Source organism: Schizophyllum commune (assembly GCF_000143185.2).
Source record: "Schizophyllum commune H4-8 unplaced genomic scaffold SCHCOscaffold_8, whole genome shotgun sequence".
NCBI lineage: Eukaryota > Fungi > Basidiomycota > Agaricomycetes > Agaricales > Schizophyllaceae > Schizophyllum > Schizophyllum commune.
Genome location: NW_026089545.1, coordinates 1,918,504 through 1,943,959, shown reverse-complemented (window position 1 = coordinate 1,943,959; position 25,456 = coordinate 1,918,504). Strand labels below are relative to the sequence as shown.

At 56.8% G+C, this 25,456-nt stretch overlaps 10 protein-coding genes across 10 annotated transcripts; 7 read left to right on the top strand and 3 right to left on the bottom strand.

The window, feature by feature from the left end:
* Positions 1–38: 38 nt before the first annotated feature.
* Positions 39–3,653, bottom strand: SCHCODRAFT_02632589 (uncharacterized protein). The gene is made up of 16 exons (XM_003030389.2): positions 3,465–3,653; positions 3,406–3,411; positions 3,323–3,353; positions 3,242–3,269; positions 3,169–3,192; positions 3,095–3,114; positions 2,992–3,046; positions 2,755–2,939; positions 2,430–2,658; positions 2,301–2,373; positions 2,094–2,251; positions 1,892–2,046; positions 1,616–1,844; positions 1,456–1,564; positions 328–1,405; positions 39–265 (listed from the first exon to the last, which is right to left on the bottom strand). Exons 3-16 carry the CDS (start codon positions 3,337–3,339, stop codon positions 181–183), a joined length of 2,445 nt encoding a protein of 814 aa, XP_003030435.2. The 5' UTR covers positions 3,340–3,353; positions 3,406–3,411; positions 3,465–3,653; the 3' UTR covers positions 39–180.
* Positions 3,654–3,873: 220 nt separating this feature from the next.
* On the bottom strand, positions 3,874–6,170 carry SCHCODRAFT_02632583 (uncharacterized protein). Its single transcript, XM_050345718.1, has 3 exons — positions 5,669–6,170; positions 4,787–5,494; positions 3,874–4,736 (listed from the first exon to the last, which is right to left on the bottom strand). Exons 1-3 carry the CDS (start codon positions 5,888–5,890, stop codon positions 4,038–4,040), a joined length of 1,629 nt encoding a protein of 542 aa, XP_050199339.1. The 5' UTR covers positions 5,891–6,170; the 3' UTR covers positions 3,874–4,037.
* Positions 6,171–6,252: 82 nt separating this feature from the next.
* On the top strand, positions 6,253–9,899 carry SCHCODRAFT_02632581 (uncharacterized protein). Its single transcript, XM_003029974.2, has 6 exons — positions 6,253–6,416; positions 6,522–6,743; positions 6,800–7,046; positions 7,104–7,243; positions 7,299–7,536; positions 7,588–9,899. Exons 2-6 carry the CDS (start codon positions 6,530–6,532, stop codon positions 9,578–9,580), a joined length of 2,832 nt encoding a protein of 943 aa, XP_003030020.1. The 5' UTR covers positions 6,253–6,416; positions 6,522–6,529; the 3' UTR covers positions 9,581–9,899.
* A 491-nt stretch (positions 9,900–10,390) lies between these two features.
* On the top strand, positions 10,391–11,445 carry SCHCODRAFT_02632574 (uncharacterized protein). Its single transcript, XM_050345717.1, has 3 exons — positions 10,391–10,609; positions 10,680–11,102; positions 11,154–11,445. Exons 1-3 carry the CDS (start codon positions 10,407–10,409, stop codon positions 11,233–11,235), a joined length of 708 nt encoding a protein of 235 aa, XP_050199338.1. The 5' UTR covers positions 10,391–10,406; the 3' UTR covers positions 11,236–11,445.
* A 181-nt stretch (positions 11,446–11,626) lies between these two features.
* On the top strand, positions 11,627–13,953 carry SCHCODRAFT_02632573 (uncharacterized protein). Its single transcript, XM_003029975.2, has 7 exons — positions 11,627–11,901; positions 11,955–12,262; positions 12,316–12,379; positions 12,442–12,538; positions 12,588–13,183; positions 13,241–13,723; positions 13,772–13,953. The coding sequence occupies exons 1-7, from the start codon at positions 11,707–11,709 to the stop codon at positions 13,775–13,777; spliced, it is 1,749 nt and encodes a 582-aa protein (XP_003030021.2). The 5' UTR covers positions 11,627–11,706; the 3' UTR covers positions 13,778–13,953.
* Positions 13,954–14,829: 876 nt separating this feature from the next.
* SCHCODRAFT_02507550 (uncharacterized protein) lies at positions 14,830–17,539 on the top strand (the record flags this gene model as incomplete). Its single annotated transcript, XM_003029976.2, has 7 exons — positions 14,830–14,864; positions 14,918–14,992; positions 15,042–15,219; positions 15,270–16,543; positions 16,668–16,786; positions 16,837–17,321; positions 17,372–17,539. The coding sequence occupies 7 exons, from the start codon at positions 14,830–14,832 to the stop codon at positions 17,537–17,539; spliced, it is 2,334 nt and encodes a 777-aa protein (XP_003030022.1).
* On the top strand, positions 17,207–19,770 carry SCHCODRAFT_02350880 (uncharacterized protein). The gene is made up of 3 exons (XM_050342450.1): positions 17,207–17,321; positions 17,372–17,803; positions 17,851–19,770. Exons 2-3 carry the CDS (start codon positions 17,594–17,596, stop codon positions 19,456–19,458), a joined length of 1,818 nt encoding a protein of 605 aa, XP_050199337.1. The 5' UTR covers positions 17,207–17,321; positions 17,372–17,593; the 3' UTR covers positions 19,459–19,770.
* On the top strand, positions 19,740–22,794 carry SCHCODRAFT_02509449 (SET domain-containing protein; the record flags this gene model as incomplete). Its single annotated transcript, XM_003029977.2, has 15 exons — positions 19,740–20,364; positions 20,416–20,560; positions 20,607–20,755; positions 20,818–20,966; positions 21,019–21,141; positions 21,197–21,296; positions 21,347–21,368; positions 21,585–21,614; positions 21,664–21,762; positions 21,830–21,884; positions 21,939–22,017; positions 22,074–22,116; positions 22,196–22,410; positions 22,463–22,504; positions 22,559–22,794. The coding sequence occupies 15 exons, from the start codon at positions 19,740–19,742 to the stop codon at positions 22,792–22,794; spliced, it is 2,112 nt and encodes a 703-aa protein (XP_003030023.1).
* Positions 22,795–23,048: 254 nt separating this feature from the next.
* On the bottom strand, positions 23,049–23,783 carry SCHCODRAFT_02669803 (pali-domain-containing protein; the record flags this gene model as incomplete). Its single annotated transcript, XM_003030390.2, has 4 exons — positions 23,049–23,359; positions 23,408–23,472; positions 23,523–23,668; positions 23,718–23,783. The coding sequence occupies 4 exons, from the start codon at positions 23,781–23,783 to the stop codon at positions 23,049–23,051; spliced, it is 588 nt and encodes a 195-aa protein (XP_003030436.1).
* A 388-nt stretch (positions 23,784–24,171) lies between these two features.
* Positions 24,172–25,450, top strand: SCHCODRAFT_02632561 (peptidase C15, pyroglutamyl peptidase I-like protein). The gene is made up of 3 exons (XM_003029978.2): positions 24,172–24,616; positions 24,694–25,173; positions 25,226–25,450. The coding sequence occupies exons 1-3, from the start codon at positions 24,575–24,577 to the stop codon at positions 25,427–25,429; spliced, it is 726 nt and encodes a 241-aa protein (XP_003030024.1). The 5' UTR covers positions 24,172–24,574; the 3' UTR covers positions 25,430–25,450.
* Positions 25,451–25,456: the final 6 nt, after the last annotated feature.

Below are 25,456 nucleotides of genomic sequence, written 5' to 3'. Positions count from 1 at the left end.
TGCGACCTACCGCACCAGTCTGTGAGGCCTTTATATTTGTACACTTGAACATCGAGATTCGACAGCTGATGATTGTATATATACAGGATGATACTAACGTAGTACAACAACACTGCAGACATGGTCGAAGCGCTTCATGCAGCGCCCCGCGACCGACTATAGACCTGGACCACCAGCACACTACTCAGCAGCTTCACCATTCCCTTCTTTCCTGCTGCTTGTCAGCTCTCCGAGATTGGACAAATACTGGGACCAATCTTGCTCCCTGTCATGCATAGCGTAAGCGCCCACCGTCTCGCTCGTGTGGACCGAAAGATCGCAACTCACCCTAACCCCAACGGCGCATTCCACATAGACATGTTGATCCCGCCCACAGGCATGTTAAAGTCGAACTGGAAGTTATCGTCCACCAACCCTCCAAGACCCAGCGCAAACTCCTGCGTCGATGAAGAGGATGCCAGATTCGGCATGCCCGTCGTGCCCGCATTGCCGGTTGTTGTATACAAGGCATCCATGCCCAGGGGATTGCGTGACCCACTGAGCATGTCAACGTTCAACGCGTCCAAAGATCCACTGTTTAGAGGGTCTTCCGGCGATGCGGCCGACGCGCTCCCGGTGAACGCCGTTGAGGAACTCGTCGAGAGGCCCGGAATGGCGTTCATGAGCGACGCCTGCACATCCGAAAGGTAATTCGTCCCAGTCATGAAGTTCGTGATCGAGTCTAACCCGGCACTCTGCCCCGACGTGGAGATGCCGAAGAGATCAGTCGTCGCGCCGAGCATGTTGGGGCTACCTTGCTGACCTCCAGCGACGAGTGGGCCGCTGGCGAGGGAATACGTCGACTGCGGCGTGATCACCTCTGTCGAGCTGTCGGACGTCGACGGCGACGCGCCCTGCGACGACGACCCCGCACCGGACGAGGCCTCCTCCCTCCTTCGCTTCCTCGTATTCTCGTACGCCTCCTTCGTCATGATATCCACATCCGCCGCGCTCGCCAGGTCCTGCAGAATATCGTACTGCCGCCCAGCGCTATTCCACCGCGCGTCGCATGTCTTCAACATTCGCATGCACTTGTACACGTCCTCCATGTCGCGCGGATTCGGCACGAGGCCGGTCTGCTTGACCGTCCACACGTTCAGGATGAGCACGAAGCCCGCGACGGAGACGGCGGTGTGGACGTGCGGCAGGGGCACCACGCCGCGCTGGCATTGGGCGTCCATGACTCGGGCGCAGGAGCGCGCGGCTGAGGTGCATATCGCGAGCGAGGGGAAGCTCAGGCGGGAGTCGGACTGGAGGGGAGTGATGAAGGGCTTGTGGACGAAGATCTGAAGCTGGTAGTAGGAGGTGTAGAGGAGTGCCGATTGGTCGAAGAACGTCTGATTCTTCTCCTTCGGATTCCATTGCACTGGCAAACATCAGTCTGAGCGCCGTTCGAAGCTAATGACGCTTACTCACAGTGCGGAGGAAGTTCATTGAACCAGTCGTTGAGCGCAGAGTCCAACATCGTGATGGTCTGTTGGTCCGTAGGCCGTGCCGTGACGAGGTCTGGCTTCTTTGTGTAATACTGAAGGCACGTCAGCACCCCGTCCGCGCCAAGCTGACAAAAGCGACGTACCACAGCACGCATTGTTGCTGCCTCTATCTCCATCAACTTCACGTAGCGTACGAAGTAATCGAGCTTAGAAGGTATTCCGGCAGGCTGTTTAAAAGCTGTCTCCGGATGCCCCGTATCCCAATACTCATCGTCGCAAGCTATGGGTGGCTCTTGATCGTACATGTCAGAGGTCACGGCGCTTGGATGACCGTAGAAGGCGCTGGTGTGGATTTCCTGGCAGAAAAGGACCCTACGAAGTGTCACTCATCGTATGCGCACGAGTCCGGCTTAACTTACCAGAAAGCACGCTTCCACAATTCACTCTGCACGGTAGGCCTGCCGAGTGTACTTCGGCGATGCGCGCCAACCTCCATCGCCTTCCGGAGCCCGAGACCAATCTCGGTCCAGGAGCCTTGGGGAATTGAGCTGCCCTCGTTCCACAACACCGACAACTATAACGACAGTCAGAGGGACAGGCGAATGTTGAGCCGGCACGTACACTATATGCCTGCACTTCGAATAATGACGGCTTGTCCGTCATTGTCGGGCGGATGAAGTTCACTTGCGAGATATATTTCCAGCCCGCGCTATGCAAGTCGTTGGTCCCGTCAACCAGTACGCGCGGATCATCTGAGTAGCGCGACGCGACTGCGCAGACTGTAACAAACGTGAGCAGAAGCAGTGGCGAGACAACGGCTGCACCCACCGAGTAGTAGCACATGCGCAAAGTCGCGATCGCGGAAATGGGTGCCCTCGTCGATGTACCGCTGGAATGTAGGCTACGAGAGATGATATTGAGCATCATCGGGATCTTGCAAGTGACCAGGAGACTCACGCGGTGTAGCAATGGCTGGAAGACGTTGATCCTGGTGAAGTAAACCTCGATCAACTGTTCCATCAAGTCTTCCGGCGGGAACTTGAACATTGGGCGCGGCGGGTCTGGCGGTCGGGTTTGCCATGGCCGCGGCTCCCAGTAGTCGGGGCGCTTGAAGTCCCAAACCTTCGGTTGGATGCCGTTCTTGACGTTGTACTGATGCTTGGCATCCAGCGCTGCCTTGACGAGCCTATACGAACAAAATATTCAGCCTTTGTGGCAGAGAGGCGCGCGAAAGGGGAGCGTAGTTGAGCCAAGGTAGTTGGTGCAGTGGGTGAAAACTCACATGACGTTTGAACTCTTCCCGTAAAAGCGGTTCTCGTCGGGACGTAGTCGCATCTTTTGAAACTTGGACGCGAGACGGGCTTCAACTGAATCGTCGTCGTTACGGACGAGCAGAGCATCTTCGTCGTCTGCGTCATCAAGGGTGGTCTTGTCAATTTCATGGTTAAGGTCGAGCCCAGGAAGGTGCTGATGGCGAGGATTAGATGGGATGGATAACACGATTGGCTGCATAGCAAACCTTCTCAAAGAGCTTCTCCATTTTGGCCATACGTTGTTCTATGGCGTCGACATAGCTGAGCGAACGTTAATGGCAGTTTCTCGGGAAATGGGTCACACCATACGATTTAGCAGAGCCGAGGTTCTGAGGAGACGCATGAGCTGGGCTGTGCAGATATGACTAGAAGTCCAAACGCACCTTAGTCACCTCTACGTGCGTGCACTACATCAGACTGTCAGTGGCGATCCTGAGCTACGGGTCCAAGACGTACGGGCACCCCAAATGAGATACAATGTGAGCTGCAGGGTACATGAGCGACTCTGACTTGCAGTGAGACATGCCCGCCACGCACCATCGGTTGTTGGGCATTTCGCTGCTGTCACCTGTGATTTCCCCCGTCAATAGATGCCCCTTCACTTCAAACACTGTACACACATCTGACTACACAAGATGTCAGCTCATCTGCATACCTAGCTCAGGAAAGAACTACGCACTCTTCCGTTTCCTGCAGTTGTCGCAGGCTCCGCGGAGGCGACGCCTCTTGGTTCTCTCTTCTCCATCCATCGTGGGTGTCGTTCCTGTTCAGATGAGAGAAAACCAAGCTAGATGATCTTGCGTGTGGCTTTCGATAAGAAATCCTTCGGCCCTCAGCGAGTCCGCAGTTTCCTAGAGGTAAGGGGTTGGTAGAAAGCAAGAGAAACAACCGCAGATCATCAGCTAGAACGGAGTCGGGGTCTCGGACCGTATCTCCGGGCGGAGCGGGGTCTGGAAAGTGCCTCAGAGCGGCATGTTTGATGAGTCACATCTAGTCAAGGGCTCCCATCGGCAGGCGTACGCGCGTACACCGTCGGCACCAGCTTCGGAGCGAAATCATGAGGACCAGTGCGGTCGTCGTTAGAGGTCACTGCGACACCTGACCCGACACCAATCACTGAATCGTCCCTCGATAGTGACCGTCATGAATTCCAGTCCAGTCCAGTCCAGGAGGAAGCTGAGGATTACGATGCTGTAAGAAGTACGCAGGGTATACACAGAATAGAGTCTAGCAAGATGGAATGAGATTGAGCTTATACGTCGCCCAAGATCTTGATCAGCACATCCTTCACTGACCTCCCCTCCTTCCACACACCATCCGCCGCCGGCCATACGCCCACCGCACCATACGCGACACTCCCAAGGACCTCATCTTCAGGCCCTGCTCTCGTGCTCAGCCGATGCGAAACCACCCTCGGAAAGATGCGCGCCACATCCGCATCGCTCACGTCCAGCGCCCTATCCTCGTCGTCCTGGATATCCCTAAAAGGGTCCACCAGCGCCGCCTCCCCGCGATAGTCAATCGTGAGGCTCCCGCTGGCGCCCTCATCCCCGGCGTCCAGCGCCGTTTGCAGTAGCTCCATTCCGGTAAGATCCCGCCCGAGCACGCGGGCCGCGCGCGCGAAGAGCGCCGCCTCGGTTTGGCATGTCGCCGTCAGAAGCATTGCGTCCAGCTCGGGGTGGTGTCGTGTGGCGGCGAAGAGGTCCAGAAGGTAGAGTTCGAGAGCCGGGGAGATTGTCGCGCGCGCACAAGCGCGGCGCATCGAGGCTAGTAGCGTCGGCGGGAGGGCGGGTGGATAGTTGGACCAGTTCTGGGCATTGTTGGTCATGGATCGAGGTGTCGACGTAGGCGAAGTGCCGTACGCGGGAGTGGATTGCGACGGTGTACTCTTGAGCAGTTGTCTCGTGTTCGGATGTAGCGTGAGGTTGACGCTCATGGAGAACTTGTCCAGCTGTGATGCGTTCAGCAGATGATGCGTGCTCGATCGCGAAAGGACCTTACTAGGGAGCGAAGCAGTGCAGGCCGTTCGTACGGCTCCAAAGCGCAGACATAGACCGCAATGAACTCGTCGGGGCAGTCATATATTGTTTGTGATCCATGGAACATCGTCCCGGTAGGTGTCGACGACCTTCGGCCCCAGACTTCGGGGGACTCCTCCATTACCACGCGCTTCTCCGTCATAACGCGCTGCAAGGCTCGCTGTAGTGCAGAGTCCGCCGCCTCCAGCCCTGTAATCACGAGTGCCTCCGGCACCTCCAATGTCGCGCTCGGCTGAGGGAGCGGGTCTGAATGCGCGTGCGGTACGGGCCGTATTATCAGCGGACGGGAGTCTTTTGCTGCCCCTTTGCTGCGTCCGAAGGTCGCAAACGGATCCTCGGCAGACTGGCTATCAACATCATTCGAAGGGATGCGAGGCGGCAGTGCCACGCTATTCTTGAGCGGGGACTGGGGCGTCGGCGGACGAGGGGAGGCACGCCAGTGGTGCAGGCTGGGTCGCTGGCTGCTACTCCCACTCGAGCGTCGCTTCTTGCGGGCGTGGGCACGCTTGGTGTAGACGGTGTCGTAGTGAGTGCTCGTTCGTTGGGCGGATGGAAGGAACAGAGAGCGTAGGAAGGTCGCGGTGTCATCAGGTCCCGGATACGCTGGACCATGACGATGTGAAGCTAGCTTCAATCGATGGGTGGTGAGCCCAAAGATGGCCGAGAGTGTCTGAATGAAGGGGATCAGCAAACTGAATGGAGGCGGCAGGTCCCGCGAGATTGTCAGTACAAGATCCGTGTCCTTAGTGAGTGCCCATTAGCTACTCAGTGCAGCGGGACTGCAGGTGCATGAAGACATGCAGGAAGGTGGAGTTTTCACTGTGATGAACGATGTCAGACTCACAGCAACAGCGGCCTTTGCCGCGATGGATACATCCTCAGGTGCTGTCCGCAGAATGAGATGCTTGTTCCCGCAGATGAGACACAGAAGGATGGCCTGTATGATAACAGGATCGACCGGTGCATTCAGAGGTGCGGCATCGCGGACAAGTGAGAACAATGCCGGCGCGAAGGTGGGGTCGCCGAAGGGTGGCAGCGTCGGCCCTGGAGCCTGCTCCTCTATCATTGAGTAGGCTGCAGTGAATGTCAGGAAGCGGATGTCACAGGGTGATTGTGGCACGCCTCAAAGGTACCTGTAATTCGAGGAAGAACGGGCGTCCTTGCGCTGCGAGGCGCTGAAACGTATTCGAGTTCGATGTGGGCCGCGGCTGGGAAGGCGCGATAGGGTAGTCCAATGAGGGAAGACGCGTGCTTGTCGGGGGAACAAATACTTCGTTTGACCGTCTACCCGACGGAAGATGGGTGCAATTGCAAGGACGAGACGGGAGACCCGTCGCACATCGAAGTTCGAACAATAGAGATGTTCGGATTTGCCCGTTTTAGGATCTGCGACATGAGGCTGGGAGCACGTGAGGTCCTTCTCCGCGACCGTCGCGTAGTAATTACCGTCGCATCCGTGCTCACGCGCCGCCACACGCCGAGATGTCTGGTTATCTCGTGCCCAACCATCGTTAATTGGCCGTGCTAGCCCTTGCTTCTTACCATCACGTCCTTTCGCGACTTTCTGCCTCCCGGTGAGCACCACGATCGGTGTGAGTACGGCGTCTATCGTTCTACTGGCGCTCTACCTGCTTGAGTTGTTCCCGCGCGTATCTCGTGCTCGAGAAGTGGTCAGAGGCTTACCTCCTCTCCCCCAGATGCTTAAATGGCCAACGTCGTCTACTTCAATGTGGACGACACATCCCCACAGATCGGCTACTCCCCCTTCGCCGATACCCTCTCGCTGCCGGACCTCACAGGGGGCTGGAATCCCTACTACGATGACTCTGGATTTGCCGACGGCCTCGGCGAAACGGGGTCAGGAAACAGCGCGCACATTACGGCGCACGACGGAGCAACGATCTCCGTACGCTGGCGAGGTATGTCGCCGCTTCACGAGGTGTTTCACGGCGAGCTCACGCATACGCTTCATTAGGTACAGGCATTCAGCTGGTCGGCAATGCGACGCAGGCGTCTTACAGCATCGCGCTCGATGGCGAGCGCGTATCAGCTTCAAGTCGGAAGTCGGAATTTGCCAACGATGCACTGGTCACGCTGGATAACCTGCAAGACACCGACCACACGCTCACTTTTACCACCAATATTCAATCCTCCGGTACCAACTCCTCATTCATTGTATTCCGACGGTGCTTCGTCACCTCTCCATCCTCCACTTCATCCGGGTAAGCGGGCGTTCACTGCCCTCTCCTAACCGCCGCAGCACTCATTGTAATTCGCAGGTCATCTCTGGCAAATATGACTGTCGCGGATGGCGATATATCCTTTTCAGGTGGATGGGCAGATACCGATGCTACGGATAATGCGCCCGCAACGCACCAATCCACGGGTGCAGGGGATGCCGCCCAGGCAGAGTTCAATGGTCAGCCCCCTCGACGTGGTAAGCATAAACACGAGTTGCTAACGCCGCGCACCAGGTACTGCGGTCTTCATCCGAGGACAGACGTCCCCAAAGGCATCACGCTACAACGTAACTCTCGACGGGAATATGACCACGCAGCTGTCCGCGAGGTCCTCGTTCACCAATCATGATGCCTTGCTTTTCTATGCGACAGGACTGGACCCAAACGTCACGCACACGATCGACATCGTCAATGACCAGGACGGAGCCGTGCTTGCGTTGAATAGGGAAGGTTTTTCGGTAATGACTGTGATGTATGTGGATATCTTTGTGTTCAGGCAGTATGTCGTTTGAACGCTCTGCAGGCCGCCTACTGCTTCTAGCCCGCCCATGGGCTATGCCGGCTCGAAATCATGGTCTAAAGGGGCGATCGCCGCCTTCGCTCTTGGCGGCATTCTGGGCTTTTTGATTCTCACTGGACTACTGTTCTATCTCCTCGTCTATCGCCCTCGACGCAAGAGAAGGTCCGAGGCAAAGGAACGGCACCATACCTTCGAGCCACCAGAAAAGCCGCTGGACCCGGAACCAATCCTCGACATACGCCCTCAAGATATCCTCCCAATCGCGCCTATCTCACCTGTATACGAATTCGCGCGCCGCGAGAGTGTCCGAACGAACAAGACGGCGAAGACGGGCTTCGAACGATGGAAAGACGAAGTCGAGAACAAGGTCGCCCGGAGCCTGGGTAGTCTAGTATTCCGCCACTCCAGCCGCTCGAGTAGCCACAGCGGAAGCCTCGTATCGTCAATCATGTCCGATTCTTCCTCGTGTCGCAACAAGTCCAACTCGCCGAGCATCATCATCGAGCTGCCGCGCCGCGGCAGCGCGCAGCAGTCGCCGCAAGGGCCTGCGACGATGCTGCAAGCACCTCGCATGCAGCCCTCGACCTCTGACATCACGTCATTGGATTATGCATCGACACTTGCGCACCCCCAGTCCGTGCAGAGGGGACCTTCGGTCTCTAGCCATGGCCAAGCCGCATCGGCTCCGCTGGGTCAACCAATCATGCGTGCGCAAGACCGAGCTCGCACTGTGCCAACTTCTGTGCCAGTGTCTCCCGCGGACGACCGGCTGAGCCCTCTTCGCACGTATCCAACACGGACGACGGACTCGGGGCGCCCGAGAACGCCTTCATCCGCTGGGCACGACCGCGGCGTGTTCCTACTCGACGACGGCATGAGCATATTCGGGCGCGGCGGCGATGTACGACAGCTCAGCCCGAGGACGAGTGTTGCGGATGACGGACGACCGTCGCGGCGCGGCCTGAGCATCCTCATCCCCGGTCTCCCCTTTCGCTTTTTCCGGCGGCAGTCCGCGGGCACTCGCGCGTCGGATGACGTTTTGGAGATCAGTCCCTTCCCGCGCGGTTCGCGGTCAGAGGAGGGCCCGCCGCTATCGAACAGCTCGCCGCATCCGAGACGGGCCTCGCGAGTGTCTGGCCTTTCTGTGCACTTTGAAGAGAGTGGCGGTGGCGTGGATAGTGTGCGGAGCCCACTCGAGCCTGTGGCCTCATCCTCCGATGCTTCCCCTCAGGACGCAGGCCTGCGGCTCACCCCACCCGGTATCGTCCTCCAGATCGACGGGGCGTCAACAGCAAGTCCCGCTCTGTCGCAAAGAACAGCGTCCAACCGTTCGGATGGTCGCTCTGAGATTCCCGCCGACGAAGGCGGCAAGCCAGGAGCGAGCGAGTCCTTGGGCAGCAAAGCGGGCACGTCCTCGTCCGGCGGCTCCAGCGCCTTCCCATACCCCGTCTCCATCCCGCCTTCCACCCACCACCCCGCCGGCGCCATCTCCGACGCGCACAGGGAGGCCATGCGCGAGGCGGACGCGCCACCCTCCGACTCGCCCACCGACACGCTCCCCGTCTCCATCTCCGACGTGCACTTCCGCAGCCCCGCGACCGACTCGTCGTCCCGGCATAGCGAAGAGCTTGCGTCGTCGTGGCGACACAGCGAGGAGTTTGCGCGGCCGGCGCACCCGCCGCTGCCGCGCGCGGTGTCCAGTGGGCCGCCGCAGACCTACATGTTCCAGCGACTGCAGGGGCACTCAAGTACGGGTGCCTCGCTGCTCACGCCCCTCGGTCCGCGCACGCCTGGGCAGCCGCATGATAGGCGGACGGGTGGCCTGCGCTCGATGTTGGGGCGAAGCAGTACGACGCCAGAACCGAGCGACGCGGAGAGGAATGATGCCGCGCGCCACCAAAGGACCGGTAGCACGCCCCTTGGACCGCGAATCTTTGGCTCGCCGCATCGACGGAGCACCAGCGTGCCCTTCCCGTTGTCGCGGGGGCAGCGGTGATGGGCTTTGCGGGATGTCCTCCGTCAGGCGTCGTACTTGCTACCTCAGCGACTGCCTTGCTGCCTATGCGGCCATTTTGCTGCCTATTCAACTATCTATTGCCCTATGATGTATCGTTCATCTACTCTTGTACGCTGGACTGAACATTGTTGTATTTGTATCCACTAGGAGGTTGTCTTGCGTTGTGCTGTAGTAGGCCTGTGTTGTGTAGGCTTGCGTTGTGTTTGCATGATAGGTGGGCTGAATATGCCGTGTTGTACTGTGATCTATTCCTTACCTACTATCTTGACGGATCATATAATAATCGCTGAAGTTGCAAGGGGGGCTGAAGCGTTGCTGCCTTGGTGCGCAATCAGGAGCCGAAAGTTGAACAGTGACATGTGATCTTCACGTGATAACAAGTTCAACTTTTTAGCTGATTGGAAAGATACGAAGCGAGGACCAAGAAGGTTCAAGACACTGTATTTCTCGGGATAAACATGCCACGACGTTCTTCTAGGGTCTTCAGTATACAGGACATAGTCAGCGACCCGACTCAAGACTGACTCTTCAAACGCCACAAGACGTCTTTCTAATTCCGTCGGCCCCGCAATATTGAGGGTCGTCTTGTGCGAGTGACACGGTGATCTAAGTACAAAGACGATATCTGCTATGAGCGGGAAGCGACAACTTTAGAGCAGAAGCGAGTAGCTGGCGTCGGAGCGTTGACAAGCTTGGCTTGGCTTCACTGAAGCGATCAGTACTGCCATCTTATATAGACGAGGGGGTAAAACGACATGCACCCTGCTCCCAGCGCCATCGACACTCCCTCCAAAGTGCCCTAGACATGCGCACGTCCATTCTTTTGATTGCCCTCATTGGCGTCGTGGCCGGTACGACGGCTGCGAGCGACGCGTCGCTCCGTATGCATCGCAGGGTCGCCAGACGCGGCGACTGCGTTACGTGCCACAGGACGATCATCCCGACGGAGACAAACACGGCGATGGAGCTGAAGAAGGAGACGTTCCATAATGGGACGTTGATGTGCCAGTGAGTGGTATATTGCGCGCGGGATACCTATTTGCGTGGACCTTGATGCAGGTCGTTGACGGAGTTATAGGTACCAGAGCGTTGTGAAGAGCGATGGGTATGGGGATGGGGATGGGGGTAATGGAGAAGAGGATGGAGATGGTGAAAATGATTTGGAGCCGGAAGGAGATGAAGAAGATGAGGAAGGCGGAGAGGACGATGAAGACGATGAGGAGGATGAGGAGGACGATGAGAAAGATGAGGAGGATAAAGAAGATCGTGAAGACGAAGAGGACGGAGACAATGCGGACGAAAAGGAAGACGAAGACGAGGATGAGGATGAGGAGGATGAAGACGAAGAAGATGAGGACGAGAAAGATGAAGAGGAGTGCGACCCGAACGACCAGTACGAGAGGCGAGCTTTGGGGACTCACTTAGACGGCGTTCAGAGTCTGCGCGGCCGCGATGACGATTCTGAGCAATCAGATAGTTATACAGTAGAGTATGAGTGCGTCTACGACGTGGTAAGTCGCTCGGGACAGTTCCTTCACGACGCGGTACTGACAGGCCAATATTCACAGGCCAACGGGAATCTCTTGGAGGATCAAGCGAGGTCCTGCCCGCCTATCGTCTCGTCTTCTTGCTGATGGATGGAATTGTGAATGGGACACCTGGATGAAAACACAGTTGGTTGGGTACATGGACGTAGCGAGGTATACGTTTAGCTCGTACACTTCCTCTTGATGCACCGACATCAGCGCGGGAGAGCAGGAGAATGACGCACCATTCTTGTTGCCGAAGATGCCAGTTGTCCAGGACTCATTCGAAGCTTGACCATAAGCGAGAGACTCTGGAGCAGGCTGAGTGCAATAACGGCGAGCAATTGGCTACCGGCATTGCCCGGCGCGCGTTCGGCCGACAGGGATTGCGCCACTTTCTGATTATCGCGTGTTATCTTATCTTCCGAGGGAATCCGCTGTGACCGCATCACCCTGACCGGCGCGAAAGGCGGAGGCGATTCTGGTCGGATCGCCCTCCTGTCCCTCACCTTGATCCCGCCCACCGCCCTCCCCTCCTGCCTCGCCCTAGACGGACGTCCCGCCCTTACCCTCTTCCCCATGTCGACCGCCGTGCTGTCCAGCCTCTTGACGATGCTGCCGTTCAACCGGTTCCCGGTGCTCGCGCCACAACAGAGCGCGACGCGATCAGAGCTCCCGGAGTGCTCGAACTCCTTTGGCGCCCTCCCTGCTGATATTCTGGCTGAGATTGCTCTTTATCTGGACTGCGTGGACTTGCAGAGCGTTGTCGTACTGGTGAGCATCGTCGCCCCAACGCACCCCATTCCCCAGCTAACCTACTTCCCCAGTCCAACCACATCTATGACAGCGTCGCTCCCGTCCTGTACCGCCATGTCGTACTCAAGAGTTTTGAGAAGTGCCGGACCACTCTCAACATGCTCAGCCGAAGACCGGACATCGCCCGTCACGTTCGGAGCCTGCTTGTATCCCCTCGCTCCCTCCAACGCGCCAGGCACGTTTTCTCCGACAGCGCGGTCATCTCCGACATGGTTCGCATGCTGGCAGCGTCCAAGACGCTAGTATCGCTCAGCAAGTTCATTTGGGCGGACGAAGAGCTCCCGTTCTACGACGACATGTGGTTCGCATTGCGTGCGGGGTGCGTTCGCCACGCAGTCCATCGCGATGGTAAACTGATTATCAACATACCAGCTGTGAAGGGCTGAAATATGTGGGCACGACAATAGGCTCCTACTCACCGACCTCTCGAAGCAATGTATGTGTATTCACAACATCATCACGACCATCTGCGCGCGAAGCTGACAGCGTGCATTGTAGCTGTTCGATTTCACCGATCTGACCGGTTTCTCCCTCCAACTAGAGCCGAGTTTCTATAATGATAATCTGCATCTCTCCCTGGATCACTTCTTCGACAGTACGTTCTCCGCAGGTAACTTAAGTCTGTACGCTGACCTTACACCCAGTGGATTACGGGCTCACGCACCCTCTGTGGGAAATGCTGATGAACAAATGTCCCAACCTCGAGGAACTTCGTATAGAGGGTCGCTCTATATTCCCAGTGGACGTGAATCGCCTGACGGACGGCCGCTGGCCCAAGCTTCGCACTCTGGTTCTGGGTGATGTGTCGGCGGATTGGGCTCCTCGCGGCGCGCTCGTGACCGACGAACGTCCTTTCGCAGAGTTCTTGGAGGCCCATCCATCCTTGGAAAACCTAGAACTCTCGCAACACAGCGTCAGCATCTCTACGCTCCGTCGAGTTTCTCCGACAGCCGTGAAAGTGACGTCTTTCTGCGGGAACCTGGACCAGCTGCAAGCTCTGCCGCACCTGTACCGAAACCTTACGTCTCTCGCCTTCCGGGAGCCATTGCAGACGAGGGAGGTTACGGCTTTCAGCATCGCGGGACTTCTTCAGCACATGCCAAACCTTCGAGACCTGCGCGTCGCGTTCGTCCTGAACTCCAGCTACGACAGCCAGAACATATTACGCTCCTTGACCAACGCATGCCCAAAGCTGCAGAACCTAGAACTGAGATGCACGCAGAAGCAGGCGTTCTCGATGGTATGGGCCGCCATCGATACCGTGGACGCACCCGACTGACTGATCCTTCCCCCGCAGTCCGAGTTCTCCAAATCCATCCGCTGCTTCACCCGCCTGCGGACCCTGCGTCTGGCGGTCGTGAAGACTCCGGGGGACGACCTCGCGCGCAGCGCGGCCCAAATCGCCCGCGTCAACCCGCGTCTCGAGCACTTCACTCTGACCTTCCTCCCTCCCGTCAAGCGCGGCTTCCTCTCCATCTTCCCCGCCCTCTCCGTCGACATCCCCGCGAGCGCGACGGGCCGCTTCACGCTGGTGACGGACACGCACGGGCTGCCGCTGAGCCTCGCGGCGCACGAGCAGCAGTGCGTGGCGTGGCCGATGGGGCTGGGGGTGTCGAGTAGCTCGCGAAAGTACGTAAGCGACTTGAGGCCGGTGGGGACGCCGGGGAAGAAGGAGGGGTTGATGACGCTGTTGACGGAGAAGAGTGCGGCGGGTGAGGAGGTGCGGATGATCCTTTTCTGCACGGTGCTCGTGTGCCTTGCTGGGTATGGTTTTGCGACGGTGAGTGACGGGGGTTGTGACATGTCGGTGGCGCTCACGCATTCTTAGAGGTGACCATGGCAAGATGAATCTGCGCGTATCGCGTGCATTATAAATGGTTGAATAGACGGCGACCGGAACGACGATTGAGGATGAACGTTTATTTGCTTGTAACATTCGTATCGCGTACTGTATTTGTATTTAATCCTGATATGCTAGTGTGTAGAACAACCAGTAGTTTCTGCATGTTCGCGAGACGTTCCACAAGCCTCGCGAACGAATCTGTAAATGCTTGAAGTTGCAAGAACATGAAGATGGGCTCGACCGTCAACAACTTCGTGGGAACATGTCCCTAAACGATCACGTGTCCATCCGTCACAGTTCAGACGCGCTCTTTGTTCTCGACCACCATGTCCGGCCTATTCCAACTACCACAGGATGACGAAGATAACCTCAACGTTTACTCATCTATCTGTCCTCTGCCCAACCTTCCGACTGCCTTCTTTGTGTCTCGCCTGACTGAGAAGCCCCAGAACCCAATACTGGACGCGCTTAAGCTGGAGAGGCGGAATGCACAGCCTTCCTCACGCATCGGCGGACCATCACACGCGTTCGGAGTCAAGCCACTTGCTTTTGAAGTCGAGCCAACTGCTAGAGAAGTCCTGAACGAAGACAGGAACATATGGAAAGAGGCTCTCAAATGTCCGGATAGTCAGGTATGTTCATTTCGTGAACGCGGTGAGCCTATGCCAACCTTCTGTGTCCTCCAAGACGCAATTGCTATCCTGGGATCACTTGAGGGACACCCACTCCAAGCGAATCGGTCCCTCTGCCTTTCTGTCTGAGCAAGACAGCTACGTGTACGCTTCGGCGCGATACCAGTAAGTTTCTTGTGCTCTTCGCCGTCGCGAGCTTCATTATGCTGCAAGTATCATGCTGACGTCCTCCTAACCAGCGTCCTCCCACGACTGCAGAGCAGGGACACAGAGATCACATACGTATCTCAAGATGATATCTTGACGAGCCTGAAGAACCTCACTCTAGGCATCATCTCACCGTTCTTCCGGTGGAATAGCCTCGAGGAGCGGTTTGAGTTTCGGACGGTGGAGGGCAAACGAAGGTTGTTCATGATCGACGGGAAAGATGATGTTGTCAGTGAAAGGTGGGCGGCTCGAGTGTGTGATTGGCCACGAGCTGCGCTGATGGGCTTTGCAGTCTCATACACCGCTTCGTGAACATCGGCACTATGATGCGACGCTTGGAAATTTTTGCGGACGCGTTGAAGTCCAGGTCAGTTGGTCGCTTAGATATCTTGTATTCTGATCTCATGGGTGTACAGGCATGAAGATCCAACTGGATACGCGCTCCAGTATGCGATGCTTACAGTGTTGACCTACTTGCGAGATACCTCGGTGGACGCGAGTATCCCTGTTGGGGACGCGACCTTCCATGCGACTTGGTTGAGGTATGGCGATCTGGAAGCGACGCTCATGGCACTTACCACTTTCGTTGGACGCGTAAGCTAGACATCTTTCTGTGACTTCTCATCGTTGAGTATCTTTGGCAGACACCCGACCATGGCCCCGAAGGTTACGAGGCGGTGGATCTCAGGCCCATACCACTGCTGTCACGGCTCTATGACCATCTCAATCTACAGATCGACAGGCAGTCTCCACGCGTCACCCGCGCAATACTGGCCTTCCTGCTTACCCACGCATGCGTCCATTACTTCAAGCGTCTATCCGCGACCGTGGGGCTGGGCCTCTCATCGACTATCCATCAAGAGAACAACATCCCCGTTCCGAAAGAGGTCGACGATCCAGAGGACGACGGTGGTCCAGAGGAGCCCGTCACAGACACTGAACTGGATGCATATCCCTCCTTCGTTCCTGGATATTTGTCCGAGCTGCTACCCAAAGCGCGGCGGTCTCTGGTTCTGCTTCGGGCGGCAGATGCCAGTCATCCGATGTTGGTAGATGCTGGGGAGTATACCCTGACGTGGTTTTGGTCGATCGAGGACATCGTGGCGTCGCAAGAGGCCTTGGACGGCAGAAGGACTCAAACGGCGGCTGGGTCCAAAAATGACGAAACCAAGAACCTGTGCATCGACCCCTCGACTTCCTACAAGCCCGAGCTCTCCGCGTTCCATATGTTCGACCTCGACCCGGGCGCACACTTGTCAAACGCCAACCTTGTCACCACCTCCACCTCTCCCTTGCACGCCTTTATCTCCTCGTTCCCCGACTCCCTCCCGCCTTTGACCCCCACACTGGCGCATCTCACCGAACTCGTCCTTCAACCCCTCGCCGCCCGCGCCGAGGCCCTTTCCAGAGCCCTCCTCGGCGTCTTCTTCACCTCCTCTATGGATCTCAACTTCCGCGCCCACCTAGAGGTGCTTCGGTCGTACCTCCTATGCACGTCCCCCGCTTTCACTGCGCGCCTTACCGCTGCCCTGTTCGACGACGGACTGGACCGCAGGGGCACGCATTCGTCGCTCATGGTTCCCGGTCTGTCGGCCCGTACACGCCAGAAGCAGAAGGAGGAAGACCTGAAGGCGGCGACGGATCCGTGGGCGGTGGGGCTGGCGCCCGCGTTGCTGGAGCGAGGCAGCTGGCCACCAGTGGGAGCGGACCTTAGTTTCCTGCTGCGGACGGTCATTCTGGATTCTTTCGAGGCTACGTGCGCGATGGCGATCTCATTACCCGTAGCGTCCAAGGAAGCGGACGATGCTGGCCGTGATCGTGCTGTTCTGAAGTACGACGTGGATAATCGACTGGGCTTCGCGATCCGAGATCTACCGGAAGGCACTGGGAAGGAAGGGTGGATGAACCCATTGTGTACGTTCCTTTCTGGCCGTCTAACTCATGAAGCGCTAACGTTGTGCTGCCGCCCTTTGATCATGCAGCCATTGAGTGAGTGGTATGCTTCAATTCTCTCGCACATGCCTGATCGCGCTTGGTTGTAGGGCTTTGGACTTCCTGTACATGGAGTATAGACCACCTCATCCTCTCGACGTTCTGATCAGTCAAGATACCCTCACCAAATATCAGCGACTGTTCAGCTTCATTTTGCGCCTGCTGCGAGGTATGCCTGGACTCATCTATTTTAACGATATGCAGCTGAATCTCACACAGTGCAACATGCGATGTCGTCGCTCTATCGTATGAGCACCGACAGCGTTGCCCCCGTGTTCGACACGCTCGCGCAGGCTCGCAAAAAGCTGCTACATCTCCGCTTTGTCGCCCAATCCTTCGTAGCCGCCGTGTCCAGCTATGTCTTCGACGCAGCTATGCGAGGGAACTTCGATGCATTCCTTGATCGCGTGTCTCTATCGGCAGCGCAGCTCTCGGCCTCGGCCGAGAGCGAAGAGGAAGAAGCCTTCACAGATGTCTTCAGCCTTGCCGACGCGCATTCCGGCATGATGAACGACATTCTCAACGCGTGTTTGCTGCGCTCTGGCCAGCGTTCTGTCAGCAAGCTCCTCCAGCAGTCGCTCGAGACGATCTTGCAGCTGTGCGTCATGATTGGCGAGCTCAAGGAGGAGCGCATAGAGGAGTACAGAGCCGCCGCGGCTTTGGACGAGATATACGACACGTTCAGATCGAAGACCAGCACTCTCGTACGTCTTTTGTGTACTTCCAGGTCATTGGATTCTGACATGTTGTTAAGTGCAAAGTGCTGCAGGGAATGTGCGACAGGGGGCCGGGGACGGTCATGAGCCGGGACGGCACTCTGACTGCCAATGAGAAGCGCCCCAGAAGACCAATAGGTGGAGCCGAAGCTGTCACTCATCTATTACTTCGGCTGGATATGACAACTTGGTGGTCTAGATATTGATCATAACTCAAAATTTCCGTCTCACATGCTCTAGGGGATTTGTAGGCCGGCTCCATGAGCCAAAGCACCGGTGAGTCCACAGCTTCCGTACAGTTAACGCGCTTCGATGCATGCTCGGTGTCTTGCCGGAATCGAACAACGCGGCGACCCGACGGGTACGGCAAGGGCCGCTTTCGCCGCCATGACGCTTCCTTCCTACGCTCAGCGTTCTCTCCGCAGTCCCAACTCAAGGTCTTTCTCTCGCCGTCAAAGCATACACTCCCAGTACGCCGGATAAACGAACACTGGTTCCTTTACTGAACTATGCGCAGATGCATCTCTGCTTGGCCGTGCCCGAAATCATGATCCTAATCTGCGATGTTATACAGGAGAGCGGAAAGTACGACGGGACTCTGGCTGCGTTGGCGACGTGCTGTCGTGCATTCTACATGCCCGCGGTGTCAGCGCTCTGGAGGGACCTGAATACTTTGATGCCGCTCCTCTTGAGCCTGCCACACGATCTATGGAGCACCGAAAACGAGGGGCACAGATTCGTATGCGTTCTTGACATTCCTGAATCAAATACTTTACTGACCTTGGTGAAGGTTGCATCCCGACCGGTGAAGCCAAAAGATCTCCAGAGGTTCTTTCACTACACATCGATGGTCCGAACGCTGCGGGTCTCCTGGCTTCCGGACGCAACGTGCCACGCCGCCCTCGAGCTTAGCTGTCCCACTCCTCTTCTTCCCAACCTGCGCCGTCTCGAATGGGGTCTCGATGCTTCCTCTCAGAGGTTTCATCAAATTCTCTTCTTCCTGAGTCCGACCATCGTCTGCCTCCACCTTCACATACCGTCCGCCGTCCACGCGCTATCGTTGCTACCCCGTTTACCCATACTCTGCCCTGGCGTCAGGGATGTACGGCTCCAAGGGATCATGCGTAACACCGCGGAAGATCAGCTCGATCTGGTGTCCAACGCCGTCTGTCAATGGGAGGGCCTGCAGGTTGTCAGCATGCCACATTTGAGCAACGAAGACCTGCCGCGCCTTGCTTCTGTCCCTGAACTAGCGGAGCTGACGCTATATTGCCCCCATTCGGGTGTGCAGGAAATCCCACGTGTTGGCCGTTCCGCTTTCCTGGCTCTGCGGTCCCTCTCGATCTGTCCGACGTTCATGGAGTACGGAGTGCTCCTGATACGTGCCATACCCAAGCTGCGCCTACATCGCCTCTCGATCACATTCTTCGACACCAACTCATGGCACGAATGGTCGTCAATCATCGCGGCCATAATATCGACCTGCGACCGCACGACTCTCAGCGAGCTTGACATTGATGAGAGTGCCGAGTACGACATTGAGCAGCTGGTGGCCGCAGGTGACACAAGCCCGTGGCCCCGCGCTTTCGACTACAGAACTATGCAGCTTCTCGTGTCCTTCACCGCCCTCACGGACCTGAGCCTCGTGTGCTGGGGCGGATTTCTGCTCAATGACGCCGAGATCCACAGCCTCGCTCAGGCCTGGCCCCAGCTCGTATCTCTGAAACTGCGAGCGGGACGCATCATGCGCCCTTTCGCGTGCACTCTATGCGCTCTGATCAGCTTTGCGCAATGCTGCCCGCACCTGCGTCACCTCGCTCTAGATCTTGACGCCTGTTCACCGGCGTACGAACAGACGGACAAGCATGGTGCACGGCAGCGCACCCTCCGCTACCTCGACGTGGACCGCTCTCCAATCAAGAGCGCCATTGCCGTCGCTGCTTTCATAACCACTGTCTTCCCGGATATTCAAGTCCTTAAATTCGCTGATACCAGCCTAGATCCTGAGGTTGACGACCCGGAGGCAGAGGATCTAGACGAGGAGGTTGAGGAGGTACGGGCGACAGAATGGGGGAAGGTCGAGCGTCTGCTCCCTCTCTCAGGGTTCAGAACCTCGTATGAGTAAGCAAAGTCTCCTGGATTTGAGCCAGCGGTATACATGCGCTACAGTATACTATTTATTGTGGGCTATCAGATGCTCGAGATGGACAGCTTTGCGATGAATCTCAGGAACTATATCGCACCTTCGAGTCATGGGATTATTCAACCTGAAGTATACAGAGGATGTATCGCACATATACGGCTGCGTCTCATTCTCTCTATGGGCTTTATGATACACATGTGGGCCTTCTCCCATAGCACACCGTTCCCATCACAGCGTCACGCACCGGAAGTTGAACATGTCACATGGGGCGCGGGAACCCTTCGGCATTCGCCGCTGAACGTGTCGGCGCCTTGTGCACGTTCCCCGCCAGGTGCGCCTTACGTGCGTCCGAATCAGACTCTATTACCTTCTTCCAAGAACCTCTCGCGCTGGGGATGGCTGAGGATTGGCGAGCGTCTCCGGCGTCAAGCGCCGGCAAGAGTGAGAGCGCCAATCGCGAGGTTGCATTGAATTGCTATCTCAAAGTCAGAGACGAGCTATGTGTGTCTGCGCTGACCGTGCCTCCGCCGTACAGAGACGTGATGGAGGTCCTACCGGAATTGCTCTGCACCATCGCTGATGACCGTTCCATGGACGTCGACTCTGATGTGGAGCAAGCCTTCACAGTCGTGGAATACGACGACGAAGGAGAGGCCTCGGCTCGATTTCCGATGCTGGAGCCAGTCGAGGTCACTATCCCAGATGAACTGAGGGTCGAGCCTCACGCGAAGTATGAAGCAGTAGCGCCTTCCTCAACCAGTGTCCAAGCAGAGCACAAAGACGATACCTGTCCATTCAACATCTACGCCGACTATCCTGCATTCGATCACGAGGCCTTCGCCAACTCGTTCGACTTACGGGCCTGGGAAGTGTATAAGAAGCCTATGGGTGGGCTAATCCGCGTCTTTCTGAGAATGACAACTTACCTGCGCTTGCCAGAATACCACATCACGGAAGAGACGGCACGACGACTGCATAACGAACACGGAATGGACTACAACGCGATAGATAGAACTGGAATAACGAAGCCATTCGTTCTTCACAAAGACCAACGATCAGGCCATGTATCGCTGCGGCACGAACTGTGAGTACTTTAGTAGACTTATCGTTCGTCTCATAGATTCTCGTAGCGACCTGCGTCCCTCGCGTTACTGGCGAGCCCTTCCAGAAGCTCCAGCGCCGAGGGATGAAGATTCCATCCTCGACGACATACAGGAAATGTTCACAACATTCTGCTCGCTATGCATAACCTCTGGTTGCCTGCTGCACCGCGCACCTCGTACGTGATATACTATCTTATGTCTGACATTCTCCACCTCGCGCGCTCATGCCCACCTCCAGGTGGCGAACTCATCAAGCGTAATCCTCCCCTGATGGCCAGAGAGCCTCTTGTGACTCAGGGCCAGCTGAAGAGCTTTGAAGCCAATCTACGCCAGTTCGGCAGAACCCGAAGATGTGGTGAAGAGTGCTGGAATCACCCCGATATCGACGTGTGCCGCTTCTACTTCCTGTTCCTGCAGACGTTGAACGCATACTCTACAGGACGAGGCGCCACTACCTGAGCTCTCCCCCGCAGATCACCGCCGCTTGGAATCGGTTCTGGAATGCCGCCCGGACGAATCAACGTGCGCTCTTGCGATCGTGGCACGTTTACCGTGCTTCCTGGTAAGAAGAGGATATATCTAAGAACTTCTATCAGCGCTGACCGAAGCCCTCCTAGATATATCAATACCGAGCTCAGAAGTTTACCTCCAAGTACATCCAGCAAGCTAAAGAGAGGTCGGATAAAATCCAAGGCAAGAGAAAGAAGCAGACCAGAAGTGAGTAGTTATCTAAGCATGCGACCATCGTACTCATAGGTTTCATACAGGACCCAAACTTCCACCAAAAATGTCTGTCTTTCGAGGCGTGCTGTCGCGTTGAATGCTGATAGTGAATATGGCAGCGCGTTCTACCCTTGTTCTCACTTGGGATCATGCAGCAACAATCTGAAGTGCCGCTGCTACGTGAACAGGGTCCCCTGCCGGCTCAGTTGTCGGTGCAAGGATAGATGTACGTCTCTCTCCACGGCACTTCGTGCTGCACCTATGACTCATACCATCCTGCAGGCCAATCGCGAACGCAGGACGGCTGCGAATGTACGGGCCGATGTACGGAGAATCCCAAGTGTCCCTGTTTCTATGGTAGGGTCGAGGAAGATGATAAGGGCGTCGACGACGACGGTGCGCCGAGACCCCCGACGTACGCCGAATGCGACCCGCGACGGTGCAAGAGTTGCGGGGCGAGGTGCGTGCTACGAGTACATCGAACGTAAAGACTAGGCCCGGGAAGACTCAACGCGGTCCTTTCGCAGCAAACTCGACTACGATCGGTGTGGCAACATGCAGATGCAGGCAGAGCGCGTGGCGGTGAGGTAGAATCCATTCCGTGTAGGGTGCGCTTTCTGATGTTCCTCGTGGCAGTCCATCGAGGTCAAGCCCTCGAAATACGGCCTCGGCGCGTTCGCGATGCACGACATTCGGAAGAATCAGGTTATCGGAGGTTTGTGGCACTCTGTACCCATGAGCAATCCACCTCACTGAACCATCCACCCCCAGACTACACCGGCGAGATCTGCAGCCGTCTATACATGGATAACATGTGCGGATATCTACCCCCCTTTTCCTTCTCTTTTACCTACGCCATACGGTATCGCTAAACTAACCTCTTTCCCATTCAGGCACGTCCGTGACGGCTTCGCCATCAGCTATATCTTCGAGTTCCAGCGGCAGCATCGCATGACACCCGTCATCGAAGGCGCCACCGTCGGCAACTCGACGAGATATATTAACCACGCGCCGAAGGACCTGGAGGCAAACAAAAAATCTGGCCTGCCCCTTGAGTATACCGAGGACGACCCGACGAAGGCCATTTTCGCTACTTGTGAAGGTCGAGGTGCGTTAGGGGGTTATCTCTCCTTGGCGTGAGCTGACACGGCAGAACGCAGAAACCATCGTCGATGGCGACCTGAGGATGTTGATCTACGCATGTGAGCCTTCTCTTCTGCACGGGATTGGGAGCGCTTCGCTGACAGCGTCTGAAGGCAGCGATATCCGTCTCGGCGAAGAACTGCGCTTGGACTACGGTGAAGATTATTGGAAAGGTCATACGGAAGAGTCGCTGGAGGACACAACGTCAATGGACGTGGACGAAACCCTCGAAACAGTCGTCATTAGACAAAGGCCGGCGCCAGCCTCGTCAAAGACGCGCAGAAAACCGGGGCCAGGACGCGACTCCGAGTACATCCCCGAACTCGAAGATAATGACGATGGTTTTTGAAGGTCCTGCACATGGCTCTACCAGCAAAACGGTATGATTGTCCGGAGTAGAAGCATTATACTTATCGATACATTGCTATGGTACAGTGGTCGTAGGGGTGGGCGTCGAAAAGCAAGCATAGTCGGACGTAAGCCAAAGGGCCCCTGCGAGGTCTAGGGGTAGGAGAAGCGAAGGGATATACACTTAGATATAATTCGTGAGAGCGATAGCTTGGAAAGTCCATCATCCGCTGCGGCGATTCGTGCGGAACGCGCTTAGTACGTGCCGGAGGCCTCACGGCGGCGGCGGTAGCTGCCGAAGATGCCGCAGGACGAGGCGCAGAACCCGATGAGGAGGGCGCCGAATGCACCGAGGCCGATCCAGTTGGCATTGCCCCACTTGGCGTCGATGTTCTGGTCGTGTAGGCGCGACTTGACGATGCCGAAGAGCACCATGTCAATGACCCATGCGACGAGGGTGACGAGGAGGGCAAGGCCGGAAAGCAGGGACATGAAGATGGTCCCCACGCGGTGGTAGCCCGCGCCGCACAGGCCGAAGAGGAAGGCAAGGCCAGATATGCCGGCAGCTGCGTAGAGTTAGTAAGTGTGATACGCAGGGGAGAGGAAGTACGCACCGATCGGGTAGAGGATCAGTACGTAGGTCAGGTTGTGGATGATGTTCGTGTTGACTTTGCCAGCGCTAGAGGTACGGTTAGCGTGGCGCTAAAACGAGGGAAGGGGTAGACGCACTCAAAGTTGTCGATCGCAGGGTTGAAATCATAACCGATGTGCGTCTTGCTCCCTGTGTACCCGAAGACACCAAATCGCGTCTCTCCGTTGGATGTGGGTACGTTCAGGAAGGAGATCTTGTCCCATGTCGGTACTGATACGGAGACCTGCGCGTGGTGAGCAACCCGAACTAGCCAAAGTGTATGGCGCACTCACAAAGATCAGGAGCACCATAGCGGCAAAGCAACAGAAGAGTCCTGGCAAAGCTGGTCCTGCGGCCATCTTGATTGATTACGTCGAGAGGGATAGAATGTGTGAGCGACTCTGGGGACAAGGTCAGTGGCCGCGACTTGAAGACCTTCTAAAGAACGTACAATGGGGGCGTGAGCGGCGTGAGGGTGGGAGACGAAGACAAGAGGTCCGGCCCTTTATTTGGCTGCGCGTGCTGCCTACATCATCGCCCCCGGCTGTGGAGCTGACATGACGTTGGTCCATATGTCTTGGAAAACCTGCGAAAAGGGGAAAAGGCACCTCGGGGCCGGCCGGTGGCGGTGCACTGATTAGCCTTTTTTGAATTCTTCCGCTCTCTCGTGTTCATCTTCGTCTTCTGCCTTTGCCACTGTACGGGCACGCAGGAGGTCGACGACGTATGATTGTGCTCTAATGACGATGCGTGCGCAGCTATAGACCCTTCCTGATCGTCCACACGCCGTCTGTCGAGCGGAAGAGCGGTCGACTGCTTGTCCAGAATGTCTTGGAAGAGGCGATGTTCGAGGTACCGTATCTTCAAAACCTATCCGTGTCTTGAGCACCCTTAATCTACCGCTGAAGGGGTCCCTACCTCACAGCATCCCGCAGTCCTCTCGCCGCTACATCTCCCACCCCGTATGCATCTTCACGCGACCTTCGGTACGCCGCCAAGAATCTTCGTCGGGCTATGCTGGCAGCCTTCCGCACATGTCGAGTCCCCGAGCACTCGAAGACGCCTCGGATCCTTTCTCCCATAGAGGCCATTCAGATTCCGTACAGGCCGAGCACGCGATAAGACACGATAAGACACCTTGACCCGTACCATGACCGCGATCAAGCATCGCGTCGTCGTCACTGGCTTCGGGGTGCGTCCGACCATCGCCTCAAACTTGTCCTCTCGTTATGCGACGACCCAACTAACCGGAACGCTGCAACCCAACAGCCATTTCGCCAGTACACGGAGAACCCTTCCTGGCTGGCAGTGCGCACCCTTCACGATACGGTGATCTATACCCCCGCTGCGCCTGCGCACCATCCGCACGCAGCACCCGAGGCCGTCCATATCACTGCGCTGGAGGTCCCCGTGGTCTACGATGCTGTGCTGTCGACAGTCCCCGGCCTTCACGCAGCGCCGCCAGTCCTACCACCTGGGCTTCCGGACGACTTCCCGCCTCCTCCAAACGACGGATACTCTCTGATCGTTCACGTCGGTGTCAGTCGTGCTGGGCCTCTCCGACTGGAGACGTATGGCGACAAGACGGGGTACAACAAGCCGGATCACGAAGGCAAGCTCGCCGACGTCGTAGACCAGACCAGCGCTACGCGTGGGTTTGCGGACGAGCGATACGCATCTCTCCCGGAACGTCTGCCTATACGCATTGACCCGGATGGACTCTGCGAGCGATGCGCGAAGGACGGGGTTGTGAGTTATCCCCATCGCCCAAGCCTGATCAACGAGGCTCAATTGCGCTTAGAACCTTGTCCCGTCTTCCGACGCTGGACATTATCTCTGCGACTTCATACTCTATTGCTCGCTAGCAGAGTCTAGCCTGTCAGGGAAAGCGACACCCGTGCTCTTCATCCACTGTCCGCCTGTCAACCAGCCCTTGAGCACATCGCAGGTGACTGACGGCTTGAAGGCCATTATAGCCAACGCACTTTCATGCCTACACACATGAACCCTACTACGTAGTACGCATGTCACA

Bases quoted from the DNA above. Each gene is read 5' to 3' on its own strand.
- SCHCODRAFT_02632574 (XM_050345717.1), top strand. From the start codon at position 10,407: ATGCGCACGTCCATTCTTTTGATTGCCCTCATTGGCGTCGTGGCCGGT. The intron at 10,610-10,679 runs GTGAGTGGTATA...ACGGAGTTATAG, and splicing joins AATGGGACGTTGATGTGCCA to GTACCAGAGCGTTGTGAAGA. The intron at 11,103-11,153 runs CTACGACGTGGT...CGCGGTACTGAC, and splicing joins ACAGTAGAGTATGAGTGCGT to AGGCCAATATTCACAGGCCA.
- SCHCODRAFT_02632589 (XM_003030389.2), bottom strand. The intron at 2,659-2,754 runs GTGAGTTTTCAC...TTGTTCGTATAG, and splicing joins GGGAAGAGTTCAAACGTCAT to GCTCGTCAAGGCAGCGCTGG. The intron at 1,565-1,615 runs GTACGTCGCTTT...ACGTGCCTTCAG, and splicing joins CAGCAACAATGCGTGCTGTG to TATTACACAAAGAAGCCAGA.
- SCHCODRAFT_02350880 (XM_050342450.1), top strand. From the start codon at position 17,594: ATGAGCCAAAGCACCGGTGAGTCCACAGCTTCCGTACAGTTAACGCGC. The intron at 17,804-17,850 runs GTACGCCGGATA...AACTATGCGCAG, and splicing joins CGTCAAAGCATACACTCCCA to ATGCATCTCTGCTTGGCCGT.
- SCHCODRAFT_02632581 (XM_003029974.2), top strand. From the start codon at position 6,530: ATGGCCAACGTCGTCTACTTCAATGTGGACGACACATCCCCACAGATC. The intron at 6,744-6,799 runs GTATGTCGCCGC...ACGCTTCATTAG, and splicing joins GATCTCCGTACGCTGGCGAG to GTACAGGCATTCAGCTGGTC. The intron at 7,244-7,298 runs GTCAGCCCCCTC...GCCGCGCACCAG, and splicing joins CGCCCAGGCAGAGTTCAATG to GTACTGCGGTCTTCATCCGA.
- SCHCODRAFT_02632561 (XM_003029978.2), top strand. From the start codon at position 24,575: ATGACCGCGATCAAGCATCGCGTCGTCGTCACTGGCTTCGGG. The intron at 24,617-24,693 runs GTGCGTCCGACC...GCAACCCAACAG, and splicing joins TCGTCGTCACTGGCTTCGGG to CCATTTCGCCAGTACACGGA. The intron at 25,174-25,225 runs GTGAGTTATCCC...AATTGCGCTTAG, and splicing joins GATGCGCGAAGGACGGGGTT to AACCTTGTCCCGTCTTCCGA.
- SCHCODRAFT_02632573 (XM_003029975.2), top strand. From the start codon at position 11,707: ATGTCGACCGCCGTGCTGTCCAGCCTCTTGACGATGCTGCCGTTCAAC. The intron at 12,263-12,315 runs GTGCGTTCGCCA...TCAACATACCAG, and splicing joins TGGTTCGCATTGCGTGCGGG to CTGTGAAGGGCTGAAATATG. The intron at 12,539-12,587 runs GTACGTTCTCCG...CCTTACACCCAG, and splicing joins CCTGGATCACTTCTTCGACA to TGGATTACGGGCTCACGCAC.
- SCHCODRAFT_02632583 (XM_050345718.1), bottom strand. From the start codon at position 5,890: ATGATAGAGGAGCAGGCTCCAGGGCCGACGCTGCCACCCTTCGGCGAC. The intron at 5,495-5,668 runs GTGAGTCTGACA...CCCTTCATTCAG, and splicing joins CGGCAAAGGCCGCTGTTGCT to ACACTCTCGGCCATCTTTGG. The intron at 4,737-4,786 runs GTAAGGTCCTTT...AACGCATCACAG, and splicing joins CTGCACTGCTTCGCTCCCTA to CTGGACAAGTTCTCCATGAG.